This window comes from Zootoca vivipara, chromosome 10, assembly GCF_963506605.1.
Source record: "Zootoca vivipara chromosome 10, rZooViv1.1, whole genome shotgun sequence".
In the NCBI taxonomy this organism is placed as follows: domain Eukaryota; kingdom Metazoa; phylum Chordata; class Lepidosauria; order Squamata; family Lacertidae; genus Zootoca; species Zootoca vivipara.
Window position 1 is genome coordinate 131374 of NC_083285.1, and position 26523 is coordinate 157896.

The 26523-nt window shown below is 42.7% G+C and overlaps 1 protein-coding gene across 13 annotated transcripts in view; it reads right to left on the reverse strand.

Moving 5' to 3' along the window:
• The window catches only part of PPFIBP1 (PPFIA binding protein 1), a 149493-nt gene that overhangs the window by 10454 nt on the left and 112516 nt on the right, over positions 1-26523 (reverse strand). For 5 of the 13 annotated variants that reach the window (XR_009558245.1, XM_060279452.1, XM_060279458.1 and 2 more), the window contains 18 exons: positions 26345-26502; positions 24463-24572; positions 23606-23659; positions 23403-23453; positions 20584-20641; positions 18872-18901; positions 17405-17561; positions 15542-15574; positions 12692-12833; positions 12120-12248; positions 11855-12005; positions 9949-10060; positions 9358-9446; positions 8527-8649; positions 5616-5741; positions 4925-5113; positions 3554-3748; positions 1209-1274 (listed from right to left, as the gene is read on the reverse strand). Coding sequence is in view for 12 of the 13 variants with exons in the window: in XM_060279452.1 (XP_060135435.1) it covers positions 1209-1274; positions 3554-3748; positions 4925-5113; positions 5616-5741; positions 8527-8649; positions 9358-9446; positions 9949-10060; positions 11855-12005; positions 12120-12248; positions 12692-12833; positions 15542-15574; positions 17405-17561; positions 18872-18901; positions 20584-20641; positions 23403-23453; positions 23606-23659; positions 24463-24572; positions 26345-26502 (1973 nt within the window). In the remaining variant the exon portion in view is untranslated. The remainder of the gene's footprint in view (positions 1-1208; positions 1275-3553; positions 3749-4924; positions 5114-5615; positions 5742-8526; positions 8650-9357; positions 9447-9948; positions 10061-11854; positions 12006-12119; positions 12249-12691; positions 12834-15541; positions 15575-17404; positions 17562-18871; positions 18902-20583; positions 20642-23402; positions 23454-23605; positions 23660-24462; positions 24573-26344; positions 26503-26523) is intronic. The other 8 variants (XM_060279459.1, XM_060279451.1, XM_060279460.1 and 5 more) reach the window with 6 other exon arrangements.

The window sequence follows — 26523 nt, forward strand, 5'->3', positions numbered from 1 at the left end:
GTGTGTGTGTGTGTGTGCCTGTGTCTCTCTCTCTGTGTGTAATATGCATTATGAAGGCATTTATCAAGTAACATCTAAACTGTGGATTCAGTGGCGGAACTTGACAGGATGTGGTTTTTGATGACAAGTACAGATGCTACCCAGAAGCACAAAGAAGAGAACACTGAGAAGTCTACACGTCCTCCAACAGCCTTGGCTCTCCTCCCTTTCCCAAAAAGGACACTTCTGTACCTCAACTAGTGGAATGACTTAAGATACAGAAATGGATAATTTAAGGATAAAGGATGTCTGCTATATATCTGAATAAGTATGGTTATTAACCAGCACTAAGCTGATACTAATTGGGCTTCATCTGGGGATTATCATCTTGGTGCATTTTTATTCTTAAATATTTTGGATTATGAACTGGTTTGAGAGAAACTCTTAGCACAAACATAGATTTCCAGAGAGGTTGTGGCCATGGCACTCTTCCTTGAGCCTAAACTCAGGCTCAATGTCTGTTCCTTTCCAGACAAATCACGTGCTGTAAATCCAAGAATAAATCTTGGTTACAGGTCATGGTTTGTCTAGTAAAGGTAAAGGGACCCCTGACCATTAGGTCCAGTTGTGACCAACTCTGGGGTTGCGGCGCTCATCTCGCTCTATTGGCGAGGGAACCTACATACAGCTTCCGGGGCATGTGGCCAGCATGACTAAACTGCTTCTGGCGAACCAGAGCAGCGCACAGAAATGCCGTTTACCTTCCCGCTGGAGCGGTACCTATTTATCTACTTGCACTTTGATGTGCTTTTGAACTGCTAGGTGGGCAGGAGCAGGGACTGAGCAACGGGAGCTCACCCCGTCATGGGGATTCGAACCGCCGGCCTTCTGATTGGCAAGCTCTAGGCTCTGTGGTTTTATTTTTGTCTTGTGAGGTACCACTGTACACTCCTTATTTCTCATATTCTAGAACCAAACTCAGGAAAGTCTCTTTACATGTCCATCTGACAGCATGCATCATTGCAAAACATTCTGGTGTGTACTCCTGACTCAGATGCAGTTTTTCCAACTTCTAACTCAAAAATCAGTCTATCACCAAGATGCAATCTCCAAGCCATCAACTGAACACCTTTGCTGTGTACCCCACTACTGAGAATCTCTGTATTGGTCCTAAAGCAGGACTAGCAACATTTTAGGGTGTGTCCATTATATTAATTATAAGGGCTTACAGTCAAATTGTTGATGCCTTCAGAAAATGCCCCTATTTGCCTCACGGTACCTTCTGAATCTTCCATCTACAAGAAAGAAATAGTTAATGTAATAATTCATGTAAATCCTTCCCTTTTCATACAAGTGTATTAACACATGCAAATACAACATTAGGCTATAGCAGCACCCTAGAGAATACTTTATTGTAATGTTAGGCAATGTTTGGATAAGGAGGTGAGGCTAAGAGAAGGCTCTGGGAGAGTGTGCAGAGTACTACCATCAACCTAGTAGGTAGGTCAGCTGCATTAGCCAACTCCACAGTCTCTGTTCCTAATGGAGAAACCAGATAGTTGAACACAAGTTTATGGGTTTGCCTTTGACCACTCAGATGTTAAACAAAGAACTCAACAGGTGGAGCAGCAGCAGCAGCAGAGTAGGCCAACCAGGAAGACAGAGACCAAGAAAATACTGTACCTAGTTGTTTAAGAATTTCACATAGAATCATAGAGTTGGAAGAGACCACAAGGGCCATCCAGTCCAACCCCCTGCCAAGCAGGAAACACCATCAAAGCATTCTTGACATATGGCTGTCAAGCCTCCCCTTAAAGAACTCCAAAGAAGGAGACTCCACCACACTTCTTGGCAGCAAATTCCACTGTCGAACAGCTCTTACTGTCAGGAAGTTCTTCCTAATGTTTAGGTGGAATATTCTTTCTTGTAGTTTGAATCCATTGCTCCGTGTCCACTTCTCTGGAGCAGCAGAAAACAACCTTTCACCCTCCTCTATATGACATCCTTTTATATACAGTGGTACCTCGGTTTATGAACACAATTTGTTCCGGAAGTCTGTTCATAAACTGAAGCGTTCATAAACTGAAGCGAACTTTCCCATTGAAAGTAATGGAAAGTGGATTAATCCGTTCCAGATGGTCCGCGGGGTACTTAAACCGAAGCGTTCATAAACTGAAGTGAACTTTCCCATTGAAAATAATGGAAAGTGGATTAATCCATTCCAGATGGGTCCGTGGAGTACTTAAACTGAAGCGTTCATAAACTGAAGCATGGGTGTAATTGGTTCCGGAAGTCTGTTCATAAACTGAAGCGTTCATAAACTGAAGCGAACTTTCCCATTGAAAGTAATGGAAAATGAATTAAACCGAGGTTCCACTGTATTTGAACATGGCTATCATATCACCCCTTAAACTTCTCTTCTCCAGGCTAAACATACCCAGCTCCCTAAGCCGTTCTTCATAAGGCATCGTTTCCAGGCCTTTGACCATTTTGGTTGCCCTCCTCTGGACACGTTCCAGCTTGTCAGTGTCCTTCTTGAACTGTGGTGCCCAGAACTGGACACAGTATTCAAGGTGAGGTCTGACCAGAGCGGAATACAGTGGTACTTTACTTCCCTTGATCTAGATGCTATACTCGTATTGATGCAGCCCAGAATTGCATTGGCTTTTTTAGCTGCTACATCACACTGTTGACTCATGTCAAGTTTGTGGTCTACCAGGACTCCTAGATCCTTTTCATTAAGAGTACCCCACAAAAAAACTTATTCAGAAGCAAGCACTGATAAGGGAAGAGAAACCATCTGCACCACAGTACCTTTTTTAAGTTTTGAGGGAGAGACGAAGAAGAAAAGAGATGACTGCTGCAAGGGGAGGAAGGCCGCGTGTCAGATTGTCATGAGCAAGAGGGCAAGCAGGAAAATGCCACAAAGGCTGAAGGTGGAGCTTGAGGAACTGCATAGGGGGAAAGGGGCTTGCAAGTTCAACTAGAGGATGAGCTGACATGGTGATGTGGACAGAATATAGGATTAAGACTGGAAAGACATGGCTTCAAATTGCTGCTCAGCCATAAAGTTCTCTGGGTAGTCCCGAACCACTCAGTCTCTGTCACAGTTGTTGTGAGGGTAAAATGGAACACTTCCACCACACAAAAAATGCACACACCCCTGTGGTCCTTAGCAAAAAGACAGACCAATAATGTAAAGAAAGAACTCTCAATGACACCAATAATTTTGACTGTGGAGAAAACTGAAATTCAGGTTTCTCTTGTTGGTTGATAGCTAAAATCGAAGTGTGCATGCACACGAAAGCTCATACCAAAATATAAACTTAGTTGGTCTTTAAGGTGCTACTGAAGGAATTTTTTTATTTTACTTCGACCCAGACCAACACGGCTACCTACCTGTAGCTAAAATCTAGACGCCCCTAAAGAAGCCCTGAACTGGTTTATCAAGGGCTAGATAACAGTTTTTAAGTACTAGTACATTACAAGACTGCTAAACACAAACTGCAGAATATGACAATATTGGGGGGGGGGAGCACATACATACAGAAAAAAAACTATTGTTTCAACTTACTGCCACAACCATTACCTGCTCCAGTTTGTCCAGATCATCCTCATCATACACTCTGATATCTAAAGCAGGTTTCATCCCTTTCTTTGATCCCATTCCAGATGCCTGCCCCAAATCCATCGAACAAACATATTCTTCCCCATCTTCCTGCTTCTTCTTCCTTAAATTTCCAAAATTACTAAAAGCAAGTTTCTTTGGCTGAAAAATACAGACCAAATAAACCACTATGAAGTCACCAACCAGATAATTTATTTTCCTGATGACATATCTAAAATCTTGTAAAATCTATAATAAAGGCACCAAAACAGTCAAGAATTCCTCGAACATATATTCTCGCAGAAAGCTGGTTGGAAAAACTGGAGCAAGATTTCCACATACAACAGAATATGGGGGGGGGAATAATCTATCATGTTAATTAAGAAGATCCATATTTGACAATTTTGTTTTTGTGTGTGTGTAATTCACTGTGTGTATGTTTAGTTTTATTTGTACATAACCTCAAATATCTGAGTTTATGAGACTTCAAAAAAGAGGTTTTTTCCCCAAAGGAGGATACAAGAAACGTTTGGTGAAAACTAATTTAAAAATCCATATTTTTAAAATGAGGCTTGTTAAAAGCCTATTGAGAGTTTTCTGCATGAGGTCGTATCTGCCTCTGGCCTCCCGGGAGAAGCTACTTAAAGAGGAGTTTGCTGATTTTCTTTCATGGACAATGATGCACCACAAATGACTAACCACGCAGATGGGCTACTAAACATTTCGTTAAATAGGTAACTTACTTCTGTAAACTTGTTTTTATCTTTCAGTTTGCAGTGAAATTTGAACTTGCTGACACAACCTTGCAAGCACCATTGTGGTATTTTAAAAAAATGCATTGCAAGAGGCCGACAGAATTCATATCAATAATTTTTATAGTGAATAATGTAAGCCTATATCAAAGGCCTATAAAACACAGTCTTAAGTGGCATGAATAACCTGCTATTAAAAGAGAGAAATAAAAGTATAAAACGTAAAATAACTGTTAATGTAGTTTTGTAGAGAGGATATGTGGCAATGACATATATAAGAACTACTGTCTATGCTTTACCATGCAGCACTTCTTTACGAAACCAGGAAAACTATCTACCATCATAGAGTCATAAAACTGTAGCACGAAGGGATCACAAGGGCCATCTAGTCCAACCCCCTGAGATTGAGAGTCTTATTCTCTACCAATTGAGCTACCCTCTGTTCAGAGATTAAATCAAGCCAAGCCAAGTTCTTTATCACTCAACCCATTTTCTATTAGCCCCTTAAAGCAGCCCTCTTGACTACATAATAGCACATGCAAGTCTGTTCTATGTGACAGTAGTACTTCCAAGGCTCTGGCCGTACCTTCACTTTGGCTGTGGCTGTTAAAAGGACATAATCCGGAGATTCCATGGCTTCACGCTTTTGCTGCTGGGCCTCTTGACCAATCAGCAAATTGAAATGGGTTGCCAAGTGCCGCCTCAGGAGGGTCTTGTTGGGTGGGATGTTCAGCAGCTGAGCCATGGTCTCTACATTGAAACGAGGTTCCAAAACCTGCAGAGCAAAACCAGCATTTCAGAACCAAGATTTGTATTACAGTTTGATTAAGCAATTTCCCCAACCATTCTGAAGATCTGAACCATTAAGAAAGGTCTGAAAGGCATGGGTTGGGATGTGTGGGGTTTTGGGGGGTTGGGGGGGTTAGGGGACAATGACGACAAGGCCTGAAGAGGGTGTGCACACTTCTGAAGAAGTGTGCATGCACACGAAAGCTCATACCAAAATAAAAACTTAGTTGGTCTTTAAGGTGCTACTGAAGATTTTTTTTTTTATTTTACTTCGATCCAGACCAACACGGCTACCTACCTGTGACAAGGCCTGAATAATTACAAAATACCTATGACACAATTACCATGACTTTTAGAAAACCCTACCTAGGAACAAACAAAAAAATCTGGAAACAAAAACAGGCACTACATTTCTCTTATAGCCCGATTATATCCTTTGTTTACTATCTGTGTCTGAAAAAGAAATATAAAATGTCACACACTCTTACCATTAGCCCTCCATGAACGCCACTCCCTCTCAAATTAGGAGCGTATTCTGCAAGGTCAACTGAGCGCAACCACTCCATCACCCGATGATTGGTCCACTGTGAAACCTCTGACGGTGTGATGTTATTCTACCAAGAAGAACCACATTTAACTTAGAAACAATGCACTGCTTTTAGCTCTTTTTCTTTCAGTTCTGCAGTTAATCCAGCCTCCACTTTTCTTATTTCAATTGACCTTTCTGCCCCGAAGGGCTCAGAGCCAAGCTACCTGACCAAGATCAGTTGATGAGCTGTACAGAATCTTGAAAATGTGTTCCCCCACCCTGGGTGAGGTGTTAAAGGTCTTGCACTGGCTGCTCATAGGCTACCAACCCCAAGTCAAGGTGTTGACCAGGGGTCAGCAAACTTTTTCAGCAGGGGGCCGGTCCACTGTCCCTCAGACATTGTGGGGGGCCGGACTATATTTTGGGGAAGAAGGGGGAAAAAGAACGAATTCCTATGCCCCACAAATAACCCAGAGATGCATTTTAAATAAAAGGACACATTCTACTCATGTAAAAACATGCTGATTCCCAGACCGTCTGTGGGCCAGATTTAATAAAATAATAATAATAATAATAATAATTTATTTATACCCCACCCCGCCCATCTGGCCGGGTTCCCCCAGCCACTCTGGGCGGCTTCCAACAAAACATTAAAATACAGAAATCAAACATTAAAAGCTTCCCTAAACAGGGCTGCCTTGAGATGCCTTCTAAAGGTCTGGTAATTGTTATTCTCTTTGACCTCTGGTGGGAGGGCATTCCACAGGGTGGGTGCCACTACCGAGAAGGCCCTCTGCCTGGTTCCCTGTAACTTGGCTTCTCGTAGCGAGGGAACCGCCAGAAAACTCTCGGCGATTGGGCTGGATCTGGCCCCCGGACCTACCCATGGTGTTGACTAACATACTATGCCTTAAATAATTTGGGACCCAGATTCCCGAAGGAGCACCACCAGCCTGTCTATTAAGATCAGCAGGAGAAGCCCTGCTTGTGGGTTTCCTGTTGATTTGGACAGCAATGGCCGAGGACAGGGCCGTAGCAGAGGTGGTGTTTGAGCTGCCGGCTCCCTCCCTCCTGACGTACAACTAGTGTCTACGCTGTTCATCTTCTGGTGCCAGTTGAGGACCTATTCACCCAAGCAGTACACGACAATATGGTATATTGTTTCCGTTTCTGCAGTCTTAGGGTACAGAAATAGGTTTTTAAAAGCCCCATGTGGCCTGAAAGATGCCCGTGTAGGGTTACGTGTGTTGTTGTGCTGGACTGACATAAATGATGTACCTAATAAAGTTACTATGGAACACGTTCATCTAAGTCGAGGTGGAATTAATGTGAAGCTGCAATTCATATTTGCGCTTAGCCATTCTTCCGCCTCCAAACCAAACAATCCTGTATTTATTTATTTTATATTATAATAATATTTTTATTGGGTTTTCTGCAAAGGTAACAAAAATCACAGCGAAACCAAAAAGCAAACACTAACAAATACTACAACAACAAACTAAAAAATAATGGGGGGGGGAGAAGAAAAAAGTTTGCATCAAAACAATAAGGTCCATAAAATGGGATTATACAAATCCCATGACTTCCCCTCTCCCCTTGTTCCTTAAAATTCTTTTTAAACTACATATCATTTCTACTCCAAATTTCTATTTTAACCTCAAGTTTCTTGTACCATCTCTAAAACTACAAGTGTTTTTAAATTCCTGCCAATGTATTTAAGATGTTTGCAATAGTTTTGTAAATATATAATAAACATTTCCCATTCTTTTTTAAATTTCAAACAATCCTGTATTCATGACTCATGTTGATCATATGCAGTGCTTTTTCTTTTGCTCACCATGAACGCCTCCCTTGTTTTCTTATAATGTCAATGGTGCCCATCAAAGAGGTGCTGGAACCAGTGAGTTCCAGCTGAAAAAAGCCCTGATCACATGACTTCATATATATTTGTAGAAAATAAGGGCTTGGGGCTTTTAAAATTCGCCCACTTACTTCCCACATCTTTCAACTGGACTCTCCTGCATTGAATGAATTGTAAAGAAAACAAATCTCCAGGCACATAGACAATTAGAACAACTTGGAGAAACCTGGAATTTTTCATAAGTGGTCTAGTTCCTCACCTTCACTTTCGAGTCTGGCAGTCCACAAAGGGCTTATCATGGGATATTAGCAGCAGCAGCAGCAGCCACCAAAGTGCTAATATCACATTCATATTTTCATAGAAATACTAATGAGCAAATACTTTGCAGAAAGAAACACCAAAGGAGGCAAACTAAATGTTGATCTCAGTTCTAGAGGTTTAAAACATATTAAAGAATAAGGATATTGATCCATACAATGAAGCTGACAGTCCGTGATCAATGTAAAGGTAAAGGGACCCCTGACCATTAGGTCCAGTCGTGACCGACTCTGGGATTACGGTGCTCATCTCGCTTTACGGGCCGAGGGAGCCAGCGTACAGCTTCCAGGTCATGTGGCCAGCATGACAGCCACTTCTGGCAAACCAGAGCAGCACACGGAAACGCCGTTTACCTTCCCGCAGGAGCAGTACCTATTTATCTACTTGCACTTGACATGCTTTCGAACTGCTAGGTTGGCAGGAGCTGGGACCGAGCAACGGGAGCTCACCCCGTTGCGGGGATTCGAACCGCCGACCTTCTAATCGGCAAGCCCTAGGCTCTGTGGTTTAACCCACAGCGCCACCCATGTCCCTAATGTATGGCCTGCTAAATAAAGGAAGGGATCAAGAGTCAAAGTAGGGCAAAATATTCTAGGAAAGAAAATGAAGGAAACACAAGCGCTGACTGTCAGAACAAACATTGCAATAATCAATGAGATGTGTAAGTAGGTAAGTAAGTAGAAGTGGTCACCTCATCCGATGGTCTCCTGCGCAGACAGTTGGGTTCAAAGTTATTTATCCTTAGAACCTGAATGGCACGTTTGATGCTAAGGTGGTGGAGGACACTCACAACTTTCAAAGACAGCAAGTCATCCTGCATAGGTGATGGGGCGGGGGAGGACACATAAACGAGATCAAGAACAATAAATGAGACCAAGAAGACTGGAAGAGTCAGACACCAACGTGAATGCTGTCCTTAGGATTCCCCTGAGGGTGTAAGAACGTAAGAACACTTCTGTTGGGTTAGGCAAAGGGCCTATTCAGACCAGCATCCTGTTCTCACGGTGGCCTGCCAGAAGCCCAGGGGAAGCCTGCAAGCAGGACGGAAAGCAACAGAACTTTTCTCACTTGATATTCCCAGCAACAGGTAGAACACAGCCATCATGGCGAGTAGCCATTCATAGCCATATCTTCTATGAAAGTGCCTAACCTTCTTTTATCTGAGGGACAACTCAGACGGTAGACAATGAGACTCTTAATCTTAGGGCCATGGATTTGAGTCCCACATTGAGTGAAAAATTCCTGTATTGCAGGGGGTTGGACTAGATGACCCCTGTGGTCCCTTCCAACTCTACAAGTCTGTGATTGTAGATAATAGAATAATAAAGCCATCCAAGATGGTGGCTATCACAGCACCATGTTTTCCATATTTTATTGAAGTGCAAAGTCCATATATGCACTATGTGGAGAAGTACTTTGTCTGTCCTAAATCTTGCAGCATTCACGTCTCAGTGGAGAAGGAAGTCCAAACTATGGTACTCTGAATGAAAAAAGTGACAGGAAGAAAAGGACACTTGCTTACGATAGTCATATAATGAAGCATTCGGCCATCAACCTTTCCTTCATCAAACTGGGTCTTATACTGGGGTAGTCCAATATCATCCAACCACCCTGAAAATAAAAAGATACAGTCACTGTCCAATGATTTGTGGTAATCTGAAAGCAGGCCTTTTCAGTGGTGGTCCCAATGCTGCAGAATGCCCTCCCTGTTGGAATATGAGAGACCCCCATCCGTATTGGCATTCCAACAGCTCTTTAAGATACACTTGTTCGATGCAATTGTTTTATTGTGTATTTTAAATATGCAAGAATTTAATAATTGATTTTCCACTTGTAAATTGCAAACTTGCTTAACTAAGTACAGTATTTCAGCTTTTTCTGGGACAGAATGTGTTACTTAGGTGCACAAGTACACTCTACCTTTTGTTTGTAACAGAAACTACCCACAAACCTGCCTAGAATGTAACATTTTTTTAAAAAAAAAGCACGCACAATGCTACTCTGTGAGCTGCAAAATGCACACAAGGCTTCCTTGCAAGTGGTTGGAGGTCGTACACAGGCAAACTCTTCACTGCATGAGGGTGAAATGGCAAAAGAAATAAGAAGACCTTACTTGTAACCCAGTTGTAATCCAGTTTCCCATGGTTGTTCTCTTCTTCTGATCCTAACGCCTGAAGAGCGAGCTGAAGTTTTTTCCGGTGCAATGGATGCTTTATCCCAAGTTCCTACACATGGGACAAAAACAAGCTTGCATTTAAAAGATACTTAGATTTGCTGCTAAAACCTCTGTGAAGATAATGGGAAACCTTGTTGAGTATCTCTATAAAAAATGAAGTTTATGTGACAGTTGTCCGTTTACTTTTATCCCTCCTGCAGACCACAATGGAGGGAAAAGAAAATTTCCCTCACCCAAAAGTGGAGGTTAACTGCCACCTCCCATCCTGGCCACAGCGAACAGCCTTTAGTGGGGCAACCACTACATCCAAGGAATATTCCTCTCCAACACCACAGGACTGCCCTGCTAATTTCTCTATCCATTCTTGTTTGACTATATTTTTCCTATAATAAAAATGCATTTTGTTTCCATCGAAAAGGAGCCTGAACATCTTGTAGCTCCAGTGTTAGAAACTCAGCTATATAAGGTAGGCGCCAAGTGGCTTCTTAAACCAAGGTTGTATTCACCAAACCAGAATGTCTAGTTGCCATTTTGGGGCAAGACGGCTCTCAAGTATTATTTTTCAAATGACAGACTGATTGTGATCGATTCTCAGTTAAACATCTGGCTGGTTCAGATGACCACCTTGAGCTAAGTTAAGAGCTTTGAGAACTTGAAGAAGAAAAGACCCTTGATCCAGGGACAGTCCACATATATATTGGCCTATTCCGACCTCTTTTTCTTAATGGTGACACGGACCATTCATAAAGTAGGAGTATTCTTCACACCTGTGAGCAGAGTAGAGGGGTGGGGTAAGTGAAGACAAGCGACAACAATTAGCTTTAACATTGTCCCTTGTTCCCGCTCAGGCTGCACAAAAGAAGCATTTTGGTTCCTGAAATTCATTCTGATTGTGCAGGTAAAATATAACTGATAGAATTTTACAGGATGTGGTCTTAGTGTGTGAACACAGTCCAGAGGAAAGGATCCACAGGCATGCAGCTCCAGGTGGAGGTGATGTCAGGTGCCTGTCCAGGCATCTTCACTTGGTCACACGTGGCTGATGCCTGGGGAATTCTGAACACTGAGTACCTCCCATTCACATGTGATTGGAGCAAAGTCTGGTATTGGTTATTTTAAAGATGCAAGCATGGACAAAAAAGATTGATTGAAAAGCAAATGGAGCAGGGAGACTACGAATGGCTCCTCCCTAAGGTCTGGTCCAGTGAAACAAAATGAAGGCCCCCCCCCCGGGGGGACACACACACACACTTGTGGTGGGGAGAAAAAGTGAGAGGCATACGTGCTCTGCAACCAATTTCACAGCACCCTCGCACAAAACCCATCCCAAATGGACTGGGGGCTGCAAAACTCAGGCTAGGGTTTTTCAGCAGCAATGTTGCATTGACAGAAAACTCTCTTCAAAGAAGCTTGCAGGTGGCCGTACTACTGCTCAGTTTTGTACGGCTAGTGTTTGTTCCAGGCATTTTTAAAGTGTGAGGGTGCACTGGAACAATCTGGGTATTGTTGCTATTCTTACATTTTAATGGTTTTTTAAAAAAAATGCATTCCAATCATTCTTGTACAAAACCTTGAGCATTTCTATAGAAAAGTGATGGATCCATTTATTGTTTTTCAACAAAATGCAGCTTGGAAAAAGTAGCCCACATCCATTGCACTGTATTTTCTCATAGCCCAGCCTGCTGTCACTGGCTGATAGTACATCAGTATACCTATCCATGATAGTTTCCTTCTGTTAAAAAAAATACTTTAGCCACCATTCAACATACAGAACTGAGTGATTTGGCACAATGTTGTAATTGTCACTCAGGATGCATATGCAAGAAACATACCGGATCCTTACCTTCTCTAAATCAGTCTGAGAAGCTTGCAACAGAGTCTGGCCAGAAAGTATCCAGTGTTTGCCATGACCTATATAAGAACCCAAGCCCTGTTCATGAAGCCAGTTGCAAACTTGCTCCTTTGTCCATTTAGCAAATGGCATGTCCAATTCACTAAAATTAAGTTGAGAATTGACATGTTAGAGAAGTGTAACACACATTTAAAGCATTTTCCTCCAACTGCATGCATAAACATAATCTAAAAATGTAAAAGTCTTTGTGTCTTACTTATTGGTTTGTCCAAGATCTCTCGACCAGCCTAATCTTGGTCCTGCTGTTGCTCTTATTCCTCCTCTTTTGAACTCAGTCTCTGTCATGTCATCGGGATTAAACGTGGTAGACTGGCTTCTCCTGAGTCTAAGATAAGGGAAAGCCATTAAAAGAAGTATACAATTAGCAGTATGAAGAGTGTAAGAAGGCAGCTTCCTGTCTGACACAGACACCAACCAGATGCTTCCAGAGATGGTGAAAACCTCACCTGCAGCACTTAAAGCACTGTAAAGGTAAAAGGTAAAGGACCCCTGGACGGTTAAGTCCAGTCAAAGGCAACTATGGGGTTTGTGGTGCTCATCTTGCTTCAAGCCGTGGGAGCCAGTGTTTGTCCATGGACAGCTTTCCAGGTCATGACTTCTGGAACAACAGAACACCATGGCGGAAGCCAGAGCGCACTGATTGTGGCAGGCAATCCATCCCTAAGCATAGTTAAGAAAAGCCCCAACATCATATTCACATCAGCCTCAGCGCGGAACTCTGGACTGGCATACTCTACAACGTAATGAATTGAGTCATATCCCAGTTACCTTCCAAACAACTTCTTGATTCCTCTTGCTTTCTTTTTGGAGTCAGGCGAAGGTGGAGTCAGAGGCCCCTCTGCTGTACCTTTTGGTCGAGGCGGCAAGCCAGCCAAATCGAGGTGGTCTGCAAATCCTTTTTCTGTCTCAGCTATTAAATAAAAGCAAATTTCAATTAATAGTATGTCAGTCTGTAGCTCTTCAACTGGATTGCCTTAAGTTTCCATTTCTAATGGAACTTTGGGTAAAAACCTTGGCTAAAAAGTCACATGAATGGAAAGAAAGGAAATTTAATTGTGTGCTCCTTTTACTTGGCATTTAAAGTATCATTCAATTAAAGATCTTCTTAATAAACCAATACTGATTATCTCTCCTATAATCTTTATCTCTCCTATAATCTTTATCCCATGATAGTATGCTGATGATACCCAGCTCTACCTCTCTTTTAAATCAGAACCAGTGAAGGCGGTGAAGGTCCTGTGTGAGTGCTTGGAGGCGGTTGGAGGATGGATGGCGGCTAACAGATTGAGATTGAATCCTGACAAGACAGAAGTACTGTTTGTGGGGGACAGGAGGCGGGCGGGTGTGGAGGACTCCCTGGTCCTGAATGGGGTAACTGTGCCCCTGAAAGACCAGGTGCGCAGCCTGGGAGTCATCCTAGACTCACAGCTGTCCATGGAGGCACAGGTCAACTCTGTGTCCAAGACAGCTGTTTATCAGCTCCATCTGGTGTTTATCAAATCCATCTGTGATGGATTTCTGTATTTTAATGTTTGATGGATTTCTGTATTTTAGAATTTCTGTTTTGTTGGAAGCCGCCCAGAGTGGCTGGGGGAACCCGGCCAGATGGGCGGGGTATAAATAATAAATTATTATTATTATTATTATTATTATTATTATCGCCCTTTATTACAAAAGTATACAATACACTAACTATAGTCCTAAGGCAAACACATGGTAAAAATGTGTATAGCTTTCTGTGACTGTCTGAAAGACAAATGCTTTCAGCAACTGTGTTAACAGCCCATCATTTATCTGATAAAAGTCCAGGAATCAGGAGATATAGTGAATACGGTTGTGTGATCATCAGCAATTAATAATGTAACACTAGATGTGCAAGAGATTGATACAGTGCAACTGTAAAAAACAAAACAAAAAAGCATGCTGTCTTTTAACCTGATGTGGGGAATTCATGGCCCTCCGGATGTTGCTGGACAACTCGCTCTCATCCCCGGCCATTAACCATCCTTGCTGGGGTTCATGGAAGTTGTACTTCAGCAACATCTGGAGGATGAAAACTTCCCCACACCTACTTTAGGTGAAAACCCACCTAAACCCCTCCAGGAAGAAGCTGAAAACATTTTTGTTTTTATAGGCTTTTAAATGTCTAATTTCTGTTGCTATTTTGATTGTATAAAATGTGTCTGCTGTTTTTAGACTACACAGTTCTAACTTGTATTTTGCATTGGTCTTGATCATTTTTAACTGTAGTGATTGTATTTTTGTTTCTTTGCTGCAAGCCACTCTGGATGCTCCATGAACAGAAAAAGGGTTTAGAAACATTAAGACTAACAACTCCCCATTGACATTGATGTTGCTCTAGCATCAGCGAAACCAATAAAGTCATCCAGGACTGGAGCCATTTCTGAAGCTGCTGACAATCCACTTACTACTGAGCAAATAATTTATAAAAGATAATAACATTTAGGATTGGGCAAACAACTTACATTTATTTTTTTAAAAAGCTAATACATCAGCAATGCAATGCTTCAGCAGAGATGTGCCAGCAAATGCCATACAAATAGGGATAGAAAACAACAAACCAACAAAACGCCAAGAGTAAACCCAGGTTTGCCAGTAGACGGGCACTCAACAGAGAGCCACAGCACTAACTCCCAAATGACCACACATGTATGATATGTGTTTTTGCAAACACATTTGTCCTCACCTCAAGCTCATAGTTTACCATTTCACATGGGACTATTAGCTGCACAGCTAAACATATATGTGTGAACTCTCACTACAAGCTTAAAAGGAATGCTCAAAAGCTACCATATAAAATTATTCAAAGTAGTAAACAGTAACAGCCAAAAATGAATTATAATGCTGTTATTTGCAAGTTAGCCAGAGCAGCTATGGAAACACTGTGATTATTTAAAAGGAAAAGTCATTGATACCCAAGATAAGCTATAAAGATAAGACAAGCAGGGTGCTTGGATTACATGAATGGAGGCCATGTAACATTGTGAATATACTTCACTGTTTTGATTCTTTAAAATCTGGAATTCTTACAGTGGGTCCTAAATATACTGGTAGGAAGCAAGTTCCATTGATTTCTTGGCCCCATGTTGCCTTCTCATTTGTTATACTACAGCAACGTGGTGTCCTCCAGATGCTGTGGACTGAAACTCCCCACAGCCCCACCCAGCACAACATCTGGAGGGCATCAGTTGGGATAAGCTGCACAAGAATCTGCAACCATCCCTGGGGGAAGAAAGGAACAAATGAACTGGAATACTTGGACTTGCTTTTCTTTTTATATAACATGATTTGGGGCATGATGCCCGAAGCATCTCATCTCCTTCATGTCAAGGTTGCCTCTAGGCAAAAACACATTTAGCCAGAAAGATGCTGCGATTCTTGACCATTAACACTTGGTTTGGATTTTCTCAAACACTTTTCTATGGCAGCTCTTGTTAGTATAGGCCATTACAACTAAACAATGCAGCCAGATTTTAGTAGTGTGCATGAGCGGCAAATAAATTGAGGAATGTTCCATTACAGAGGTCTGCATGGCCGCGGCTGAGCACTCGCAGCTCTCAGAACATGGCGCCAATCATGCATGCAGGTCTACTATACCTAAGGTGGGTGCGCTTGCACTTCGACTGCGATCTTCAGACATCCAAATAACGCACATAACCACACGCAGCACAAGGGGGAGGAACATACCCGGGGCAACAAGATAAGACAAATCAAAACATGACAATGGCAAGACAAGGGAAGAAGAACCCCCCCCCCCAAAAAAAATTTGATGCATGCATAACACAGAGAGCTAACACACAAATAGGCCAAATGAGAATTTGCACTTATTCCATCGCTCAAACCAAACAACTCAGGCAGAGTTTTTAGATCTACAAAAACAGAACAATGTGCAACAATTACTTTCCCACTACTTCACATTTAAATATTTCCTTACAGGGTTCTTAAATATCTATTTGCAGTGGAAAGGCTGCATGACTAGCACATACTGGCATTTGCCTCTGGCAGGCTAGGAACAAAGGTGAAAGCTGTTTCCTGGTTCTGCTGGCTCTCAGCAGCTTTTGATACCACTGACCATGGTATCCTCCTGGACTGTCTAGGGAGCTGGGGGCACTGTCATACAGTGGTTCTGCTCCTTTCTCCTGGGCCGTGTCCAGAAAGTGGTGTTGGGGGAATAGTGTTCGGACCTCTGGGCTCTCACTTGTGGGGTGCCTCAGGGTTCTGTCCTCTCCCCCATGCTTTTTAACATCTATATGAAGCCCGTGGGAGAGATCATCAGGGGGTTTGGGTTGGGTGTTCATCAGTATGCGGATGATACCCAGCTCTTCCTCTCTTTTAAATCAGAACCAGTGAAGGCAGTGAATGTCCTGTATGAGTGCCTAGAAGCGGTTGGAGGATGGATGGCGGCTAACGGATTGAGGTTGAATCCTGACAAGACAGAAGTACTGTTTTGGGCGGACAGGGGGCGGGCGGGTGTTGGGGACTCCCTGGTCCTGAATGGGGTAACTGTGCTCCTGAAGGAACAGGTGTGCAGCCTGGGAGACATTTTAGATTCACAGCTGTCCATGGAGGCACACGTTAATTCTATATCCAGGGTGGCTGTCTCCCAGCTCCATCTGGTACGCAGGCTGAGACCCTACTTGCCCACACTCTGTCTCGCTAGGGTGGTACATGCTCTGGTTATCTCCCGCTTGAACTACTGCAATGTGCTCTACATGCGGCTACCTTTGAAGGTGACAGCTAGACTGATAACTGACAGTGGCCACCAGGACCGTATAATGGTGGCCCTAAAAGGCCTACATTGGCTCCCAGTATGTTTCCAAGCACAATTCAGTGTGTTGGTGCTGACCTTTAAAACCTAAATGGCCTCAGCCCAGTATACCTGAAGGACCGTCTCCTTCAGCTCGGACACTGAAATCCACTCTGGCGGTTTCCTCACTGTAAGAAATAAAGCTACAGGGAACCAGGAAGAGGGCCTTATCAGTAATGGCACCCACCCTGTGGGGCGCCCGCTCATCAGACATCAAGGAGATAAGTAACTATACAACCTTTAGAAGACATCTGAATGCAACCCTGTATAGAGGTTTTTAATGTTTAATGCTCTATTATATTTTTTTATATGCTAGAAGCTGCCCAGAGTGGCTGGGACAACCCAGTCAGAATGGCATGGTACAAATAAATTGTTGTTGTACCCGATTTGAAACATGTACAATACGTTTTGCTCCAAATTCCCACAGAGAATTTACAAGAGTGCAGGAGAAGACATGCATTACTTGCCCATTGTTCTGCGAAAGAACTGGAATCCATAGCATTTAAAATTTTGTTTCATCGGCTGATGAAAGTGGTTCTTGTTCATACAATGTCTCCATCTCCCCATGAAACATGCCAGCGGAGAATATCTTCCCCTTCTGCGTATTAGTTTAAATATACACAGTGAAAAAACTCCGCCTTTACTGAACCTACCCAAGTTAGGTGCACTTGCTGTCCTTTTGCTACTTTTGATCTTGAAAAAGCCTCGCCCAAAAGAAGACCGGCCTTTCCGAGTCCCAAAAGCATCTTCTTCACCTGGGGATTTGGGAGGGAGGGTTCCATATTTGCTACTCTCCATCGATGCTTTGCTCTGTTTGTTCAGGAAAAGAAAAGTTAAGAAATCTGCCATTGTACACAAGCGTTCAGTAATACATGTGATAAATTAGTGTTTGCAGCTGGGTAGCATAAGAAGTAGCCTTATACTGAATCAGACCATTGGTCCATCTAGTTCAATATTGTCTACTCTGATTGTCAGCAGCTCTCCAGGGTTTCAGGCAGAGGTTTCTCCCTACCTGGGGATTAATCATGCGACTTTCTACATGCAAAGCAGATGCTGTACCACTGAGCTACAACCCTTTAATAGCTTGTACTTGCAAATTCCAGAGTGATAAGGTAAAGGTAAAGGGGACCCCTGACTGTTAGGTCCAGTCGTGACCGACTCTGGGGTTGTGCGTTCATCTCGCCTTATTGGCCGAGGGAGCCGGTGTACAGCTTCCAGGTCATGTGGCCAGCATGACAAAACCGCTTCTGGCAAACCAGAGCAGCACATGGAAACGCCATTTACCTTCCCGCTGTTGTTGTACCTATTTATCTACTTGCACTTTGACATGCTTTCGAACTGCTAGGTTGGCAAGAGCTGGGACCGAGCAATGGGAGCTCACCCTGTCGCCAGAATTGGAACCGCCGACCTTCTGATCAGCAAGCCCTAGGCTCAGTGGTTTAACCCACAGCGCCACCCTGCTCTTCTGTTAAAAACTATTTTGAATAATAGGCAAATTGATTCATAAAAATGTAAGGCTTTAGAAGAGGGGTTGCTAACCTGCAGGCGTTGTTGGATCCCAACTTCCATCAGCCCCAGCTAAAATGGTCAATTTAGCAATATCTGAGGGCCGCAGGTTAGCCGTCCCTGCTTTTAAAAAAATTAGTAAACCGGTGTAAAAGATATGTCTACTAGGCTTAAGATCTCCACTCCCCCATCCTCGTTCTCTGTATGTTCAGAAGGCACAAATACACAACTGAAAGAAAGACAGCCTTGTATACTCTGGTGGTTCAGTATGTGCTTTTTACCAGCATGCTAGTACTGTGGTAAAGGGGAGGAGGTGTTACCAGGATGCTACAGTAATTTGGAGTTGATTCCTGTTTGTATCATCTAAGGCTTCATATGTGAAAGAACAACACTTTTGGTGTGAAGATCCTGGTTCACATTAGGACAAAATTGACCATTGCACCAGAACTGGGAAACTCTGGCTTAATATTGATGAACAAGCCAAGAAAATGAGCAAGGATATAATCTAAAGAGCATCTAATTCCATCTGCTTCATCGCAACTTAGGCGAGTGCAACTTTCTCTGGATTGCACCTGCAATTTCTTCTTTAACACACAGCACAGAGAAACATTTACCTCTTCCTGCTTCTGCACAGACTCTTTGTCCTGTTAGGGAAAAGTTTGAAGCATTAAACACTTTAAATAAACTTTGATTCAATAGATCCAATTAATTTCAACTAAAATTTGTTAGACTCTATCTCTCTTTTAAATCAGAACCAGTGAAGGCGGTGAAGGTCCTGTGTGAGTGCCTGGAGACGGTTGGAGGATGGATGGCGGCTAACAAATTGAGGTTGAATCCTGACAAGACAGAAGTACTGTTTTGGGGGGACAGGGGGCGGGCGGGTGTGGGGGACTCCCTGGTCCTGAATGGGGTCACTGTGCCCCTGAAGGACCAGGTGCGCAGCCTGGGGGTCATTTTGGACTTACAGCTGTCCATGGAGGCACAGGTTAATTCTGTGTCCAGGGCAACTGTCTATCAGCTCCATCTGGTACACAGGCTGAAACCCTACCTGCCTGCAGACTGTCTAGCCAGAGTGGTGCATGCTCTAGTTATCTCCCGCTTGGACTACTGCAATGCGCTCTACGTGGGGCTACTTTTGAAGGTGACCCAGAAACTGCAATTAATCCAGAATGCGGCAGCTAGACTGGTGACTGGGAGTGGCCACCGAGACCACATAACACCGGTCCTAAGAGACCTACATTGGCTCCCAGTACGTTTCCGAGCACAATTCAAAGTGTTGGTGCTGACCTTTAAAGCCCTAAACGGCCTCAGTCCTGTATACCCGAAGGAGCGTCTCCACCCCCATCGTTTAGCCCGGACACTGAGATCCAGCTCCGAGGGCCTTCTGGCGGTTCCCTCACTGCGAAAAGCAAAGCTACAGGGAACCAGGCAGAGGGCCTTCTCGGTAGTGGCACCCGCCCTGTGGAACGCCCTCCCATCGGAGGTCAATGAGATAAACAACTACCTGACATTTAGAAAACACCTAAAGGCAGCCCTGTTTAGGGAAGTTTTTAATCTGTGATATTTTAATGTGTTTTGGTATTTGTTGGAAGCCGCCCAGAGTGGGGGGGGAAACCCAGCCAGATGGGCGGGGTATAAATAATAAATAATAATAATAATAATAATAATAATAATAATAATAATAATAATAGACAACTTACAACATTTACCAGAGTGTATTAATTTGGCTACATACAGGGCAGCCTATAAAAGCATTTTAGAGGTTTCAGAAACTCCTCATTTGAACAAAACTGAACTGCAATTATTGGAAAAGGGTAAGATAATATTTTCTTTGAGAGAGCCTTTGAACAGAGTCTAAGTCATAAGGATTTATTGAACAAATGGATATATACATCCAAAGGAACCTATAGCCCAGTTTCTTTCCCCATGATTTGAGATCAGACAAAATGAGCCTGTTTCACATATGCAAGTCATCAGTTGATATACTGCAATCATCAGGTGTGAGCTACACCTCAGAGGAAAGAACTGAAAGAGAGGGGAAAGACAGGTGATATTCAACTCAATAGTTGTGCTAGTCCAAGGATTAGCACTAGTGCAATTAGGTTTTCCCTTTCTCCTTCCTGTGTGCCCCACCTCAGGGGGGGGGGGGGGCTCAGAACAGATTTAGGGGGAGGATGTGGGGAGGAAAAGGGGGAGGCACAAAAAGAAACTCTTGAACTGATGGAACATTTTGCTTAGTGCTATGCTGAATACAACCTACAAGTTGGGTCAGCATTTTTAAGAAACAAATAACAGTCAATTTAAACAATGCCATAGGCCTACACACATCAGAGACTTCTTTCTTCAAGTTTCCAAGACTGCTGGATTTTTGCAGCACTGAAGTTCTAGAATCACAGGAAAAGAAGAAAAGAAAAATAAGTAACTGATCTTGCATGCTGAACACAATTTTTTAATAACAATGCAGGTTAAAGCAAGATGCAACTTTATTTAAACAGAGGAAAGGGGGAAGAAATGGCAAGTTAAAGCAAATTTTGTCTCCCTCTCAACTATAGTGACACACTATATTAATCTGAATGGTTGTACAGTCGTACCTTGGAAGTTGAATGGAATATGTTCTGGAACTCTGTTTGACAACCAAAAGTTCAAAAACCAAATCACGGCTTCTGATTGGCCACAGGAAGCTCCTGCAGCCAATCAGAAGCCACGGAAGAGCCGTCGGACGTTTGGGTTCCAAAAGAACGTTCAAAAACCGAAACACTCACTTCCGGGTTTGCGGCGTTTGGGAGCCAAAACATCAAAGTTCCAGAATGTTCGAGATCCAAGGTATGACTCTAATACCATTTCATTGAGCACTACCAGAAGATTACAGCAGAAACTGACTTCTAGACCAAGAAACACCATGGTTCAAATCTTATTTTTTTGCACAAACTGAGTAGATAGCTACAGACCTATTATCTTTCTTACCATCCATCTGCAAAAATGAGGATATTAAGGTCTGAACGATACATGACAAGGAAAACATGTGGTTTTCTACTCCCAGATATTATTTATTGAAGATGCACGCTGCACCCCTCTCTCCTCCAAGAAACATTTTTAGTTTGAGAACTGCATTTCAAAATTCAGGGAAGTGCGAATTCCAAAGGATTGCTGGGCTTTGATTCACATACAGTGGTACCTCAGTTTAAGTACACAATTGGTTCTGGAAGTCTGTACTTAAACTGAAGCGTACTTAACCTGAAGCGAACTTTCCCATTGGAAGTAATGGAAAGTGGATTAATCCGTTCCAGACGGGTCCGTAGAGTACTTAAACTGAAAGTACTCAAACCGAAGCATACTTAAACCGAGGTATTCGTATTGTTGCTGACTGTGGGGTGAATTAGGTAGGTGTACATTAAAATGCACACTGAACCAAATTTCTTTCCCACCACTAACTTGCAGTGATGTGTACAAACACACAGCATTTAACACAAATTTCCCATTTTTCAAGCTACATGCTGATACTTTACACACCCAAAACATCAAATTGCATGCCATTTTTCAGACTGAGGGTACAAATGCATCCAAAACAGTAGCTCCTCAATGTTTCAGACATGCGGTCAATGAGCATGCTTTTCTGTTCTGCATTCCATGTACTTTAGAAGCCATAGTGTCATTCAAAAAGTAAACCACTATTTCACTGATTACAGAGGCTGAAGAAGAAATGTATTCAGAATTGCAACTAAGTAAAATACACATGCTTGAAACCCAGAAAATTGTATACTTAGCTAATGCAATTGCTTTTTTCAGCTTCTTTTCTCCCCACTGCTATGACATTTGTCCACTTTCCAAGTAACTGAGACCTACAACCCTACACACACTTACTTAGGAGCAAATCCTGCTGAACATAGTGCAACTTTATTCTGAGGAATTGTGCACTCTTAATTATGTAGCAGCAGAATTTGATTAATGCTGATGTGGGCCATTATAACTTTTTTTGCAAAAGCACCAGCTCAATACAAACATGATTTGTGATAACCAGGTCTCCAAATGTATAGGCCAGCTGTAGTAAAATCTCCTTTCACCATGGTTTGCTTTCAGCTAATGGGATGTTATATTACCCAGGGCTGGTTCAAATGGTAGTTAAAGAGGGGGTGAATGAATGTGCTTGTTTGTGTGGGAACAAGCAGACCCAATCCCACAGCTGATTTCCATATCTGAGAAATTGATGGTAGAATTCAGGCCTAATTACACAGGCCACAATGTAGACACTCCATTCCCCCTTGAATGTGCAGGCCCAGCAAGCAGGCCACATGCACCTCCATGGGAAGGGCCCTGCAGGTAACATCTAAACTTGCCCTCTCTTTCGTATCTCCCTAATGCTGTATTTAGTAACCATTAAGACTTCCCTTAACAGTCCCTTATTAGGGACGTGGGTGGCGCTGTGGGTTAAACCACAGAGCCTAGGGCTTGCCGATCAGAAGGTCGGCGGTTCAAATCCCCGCGACAGGGTGAGCTCCCATTGCTCGGTCCCAGCTCCTGCCAACCTAGGAGTTCGAAAGCATGTCAAGTGCAAGTAGATAAATGGGTATCGCTACAGCGGGAAGGTAAACGGCGTTTCCATGTGCTGCTCTGGTTCGCCAGAAGCGGCTCAGTCATGTTGGACACATGACCTGGAAGCTGTACGCCGGCTCCCTCGGCCAATAATGCGAGATGAGCGCTGCAACCCCAGAGTTGTCAGGGGTCCCTTTACCTTTAAGACTTCCCTCCGGAGCAAGTTATTATGTTTTCAGCCTCTTTCAAATGCATTCTGAAGGAAATAAAAGTCCACCAAATGCCACTGAAGTTACACTTACTAACCACAAACTGCCAAAAAGCACACATTGTTCAGTACAATATTCTTCTCATACTGTCCATTTCTGCTCCTGTTCTTTACTAAGAGAGTCTAGTAAGAATATTATACTGAAGTAAGCAGTGCAGAACTTTTGTGTTAGAAATTCTGTTATAAAAAAGAACACCCCACTGCAGCAAAGCATTTAACTAAGTCATTAAATTACGCATGGGTGATCATGATTAAGAATTTGGGCATACTAGCAGTCCACTATGCCAGCCAATCTCTCCTTTGTCTTAGTGCAAAAGGCAACCACATATACTTTAGGAATATATTACAAAATTCTGTAAATTCCTGGTGCTATATAGCTTGTCTGAAGGCGCTTCATACTGCAATAGAAATGGAAAACTGAACTAGATTAAAACAGCAAGCATCAAGAACAAGGGAAGGAAGCAAGAAACAATATAAACAAGGTATCATATTAAATTGTTCTCAACTTTTAAAATATCCCTGTGCAATATCACAAATACAAAATACTTACAATTTTGTATCGCCTAGCTGTGTTTCCATAGACGCCATCGGGGTGTGTTTTTCACTGTAAAAGCAACAAGTTAGAACATGGTGGATTTAAGGCATCTAATAAAAATATGCCCTCTAATAAGGGTCTGCTTGGGTTACTGGGCACAAAAAAGCTTTTAAGCTCTCTCTCTTGCTGGTGCTGTGGGTTAAACCACAGAGCCTAGGGCTTGTCAATCAGAAGGTGGGTGGTTCGAATCTCCGTGACAGGGTGAGCTCCCGTTGCTCGGTCCCAGCTCCTGCCAACCTAGCAGTTCGAAAGCACGTCTAAGTGCAAGTAGATAAATAGGTACCGCTACAGTGGGAAGGTAAACGGCGTTTCTGTGCGCTGCTCTGATTTGCCTGAAGCGGCTTTGTCATGCTTGCCACATGACCTGGAAGCTGTACGCCGGCTCCCTCGGCCAGTAAAGCGAGATGAGTGCCGCAACCCCAGAGTCGGTCACAACTGGACCTAATGGTCAGGGGTCCCTTTACCTTTACCTTGCTTGCTGGTGCAGAGCCCAGGCTCTGGGAGTGCTGGGGATTCTCTCCCTCCCCCTCACCTGCTAGCTGCAGAACAGCTCCAAGGGTTTGGGTGTATGTGATTTTCATGTATATGCAGAACACTTGGAACCAAAAGCCCCATGTCAGATGTGTTTGTAATTTACTCTATTTTGCCATTTAATTGTCTTGACAACCTTGCATTTCTGGAAAACTTGCCGCCGCCACCACACTGTTGCTGAAGCCTGTAGACCTTAATCTGCTTTATCAAACAGACATTATGCACATTTTTATCACCACAAATGGCTTTCTTTCTTTATTTTTCTGGTAAAGTATCCATACCTGGCATCACTTGCAATAACTTTATGGGTAGATTCTGTTGAACATCTGGATGCTGGTGAAAAAGAAGGAATGGGAACTTGCAAGACACTCGTATGGATCTGTGGTGAATTCTACAAGGGGGGGAAAGCACATGAGCACTCCCGTGAGAAGGCAGCAGAGATACACATTAATTAACTGACAACAGGCACACAATACACTCAAGGCTCAACAGCTTGAAGCCTTCACATTTTATCATTCAGGTTGATCATACAGCCTACACTTGATAGTCATAGATCCTCATATCCAATGTATCTATGCAGTCGTAGATCCTTTGGAAAATACAACTGAACAAGACCTCCAACATGAAATGTTACCTATTGCACGAAGCAGAATACTAACAAGGCATGCAACACTTTTGCACCATCCAGAACGCACTCATCTTAACTACCAAATATTTAAAAGGGCCTTCTGGTAACATACTCCCCCTTTCACTTCGCACATAATTCTAACGTAACACCCATCGGTCTACAAGGCAAATGCTTTAAACTTGGTAGGATCAAATCCTCCTTAACTCTATTGTAACGTTTGCTATGTCATATTAGACAAAGCAAAAAGGTAAGATTTTAAATCCTCCATTTAAAGAAATCTCCACAATTTATGCTACAAACTACTTTGGAGGAGGGGGAGACCTTTTAAAGAGAGCTTGCCATGCAACATAGAATGCTACTATTTAAGAAACAGAAGTCGGAAGTCCCTTCTCTTTTGTTTTTTTATGTGAGCTGTGGCGGTGGGGTGGGGCTTCTAGACCTAACAAGTGATACATGAACTTTTATTTATGAGCAACAACAAATATACAGTGGTACCTTGGTTTACAACCATAATCCGTTCCGGAGGTCCAGTTGTAAACCAAAACAGGTTGTAACCCAAGGCGCCTTTTTGTCAATGAGGCATCCGAAAAAAATGGGTTGTAATCCAAAAAAAGGGACACACACTTCCTGGTTTGATGTGGTTGTAATCCAAAATGGTTGTAATCCAAAGTGGTTGCAAACCAAGATACTACTGTAGCTAAGGCAAGGCAGGCAGCCTCTTAAAAAATCAATTGGCACATAAATTTTAAAAATCCACTGATACACTTTATTTGTTTTTAGGTGATGAATGCATATGTTGCAGCAGCCTCTGTCTTAGAAGATGCATCCTTTTCTACGATGGAGGAATGACTGATAGCCCCAGATACTTCCCTTTTAATAACTACTTGTATTAAAAATTAACCAACCACTTTAAAAATATCTGCCTTGTGATAAATCAGGGACCTTTTTAATCAATATTATTCATCAACTTCATATTGCAGTCCTCCTCTAAATTGGTTCATGAAATTCAATCCTATGCAATTTTTGCACTACTGTGTTCAAAGGACCTTACTCCTAGTCAAGTGCACAGAGGATTGCAGCCTTAAGTCATGCGACACTTTCATAATATAAATCATGGTTTACTAAACCAGGAAAGGGCTGTGGAATCATGTGCTCTCTTTCCCCATCCCAACTCACACTCTAGTTCCTTCCCAAGTTTCCTCTTTGTGGTTAATGGAGATGGCAGGGGATGGGAAATCTGAACATTTGATTCACAGTTTACTCTTTGTTGCTGACAATGGTTAATGCTAGATCTACACTGTCACAAAATGTAGCAATAAAAATAATTTAATCCACAAATCATCATGTAGCTATTTCACCTCAAAATCACAAGACCCAGAAAGAAAACATATCTATATAACAAGGAAAACTATACTAACATTTAAGCCTTACATTTAAGTATTTTACAAGGTTTAATTTCTAACAACAGCTGGGATGCCAATTAAGTTTACAAGAAAGCAAATGTAGAAGCAGGGAGAGAAATATTAAAGAAATACCTTTTCAGGACTTTGTGTTCCAAACTCTTCGTGGTTTGGAGAGCCTTCCCCTGGTGTAGGGGATGGACTTTTCTCATATTCGTTTAGAATCTGTTCATCTAACAAAGTCATTGAAAGTGATCCTGAGTTTGCAGACTCCTCACCTTCATCATCCTTTCCTAACAACACAGAAGAGAAAT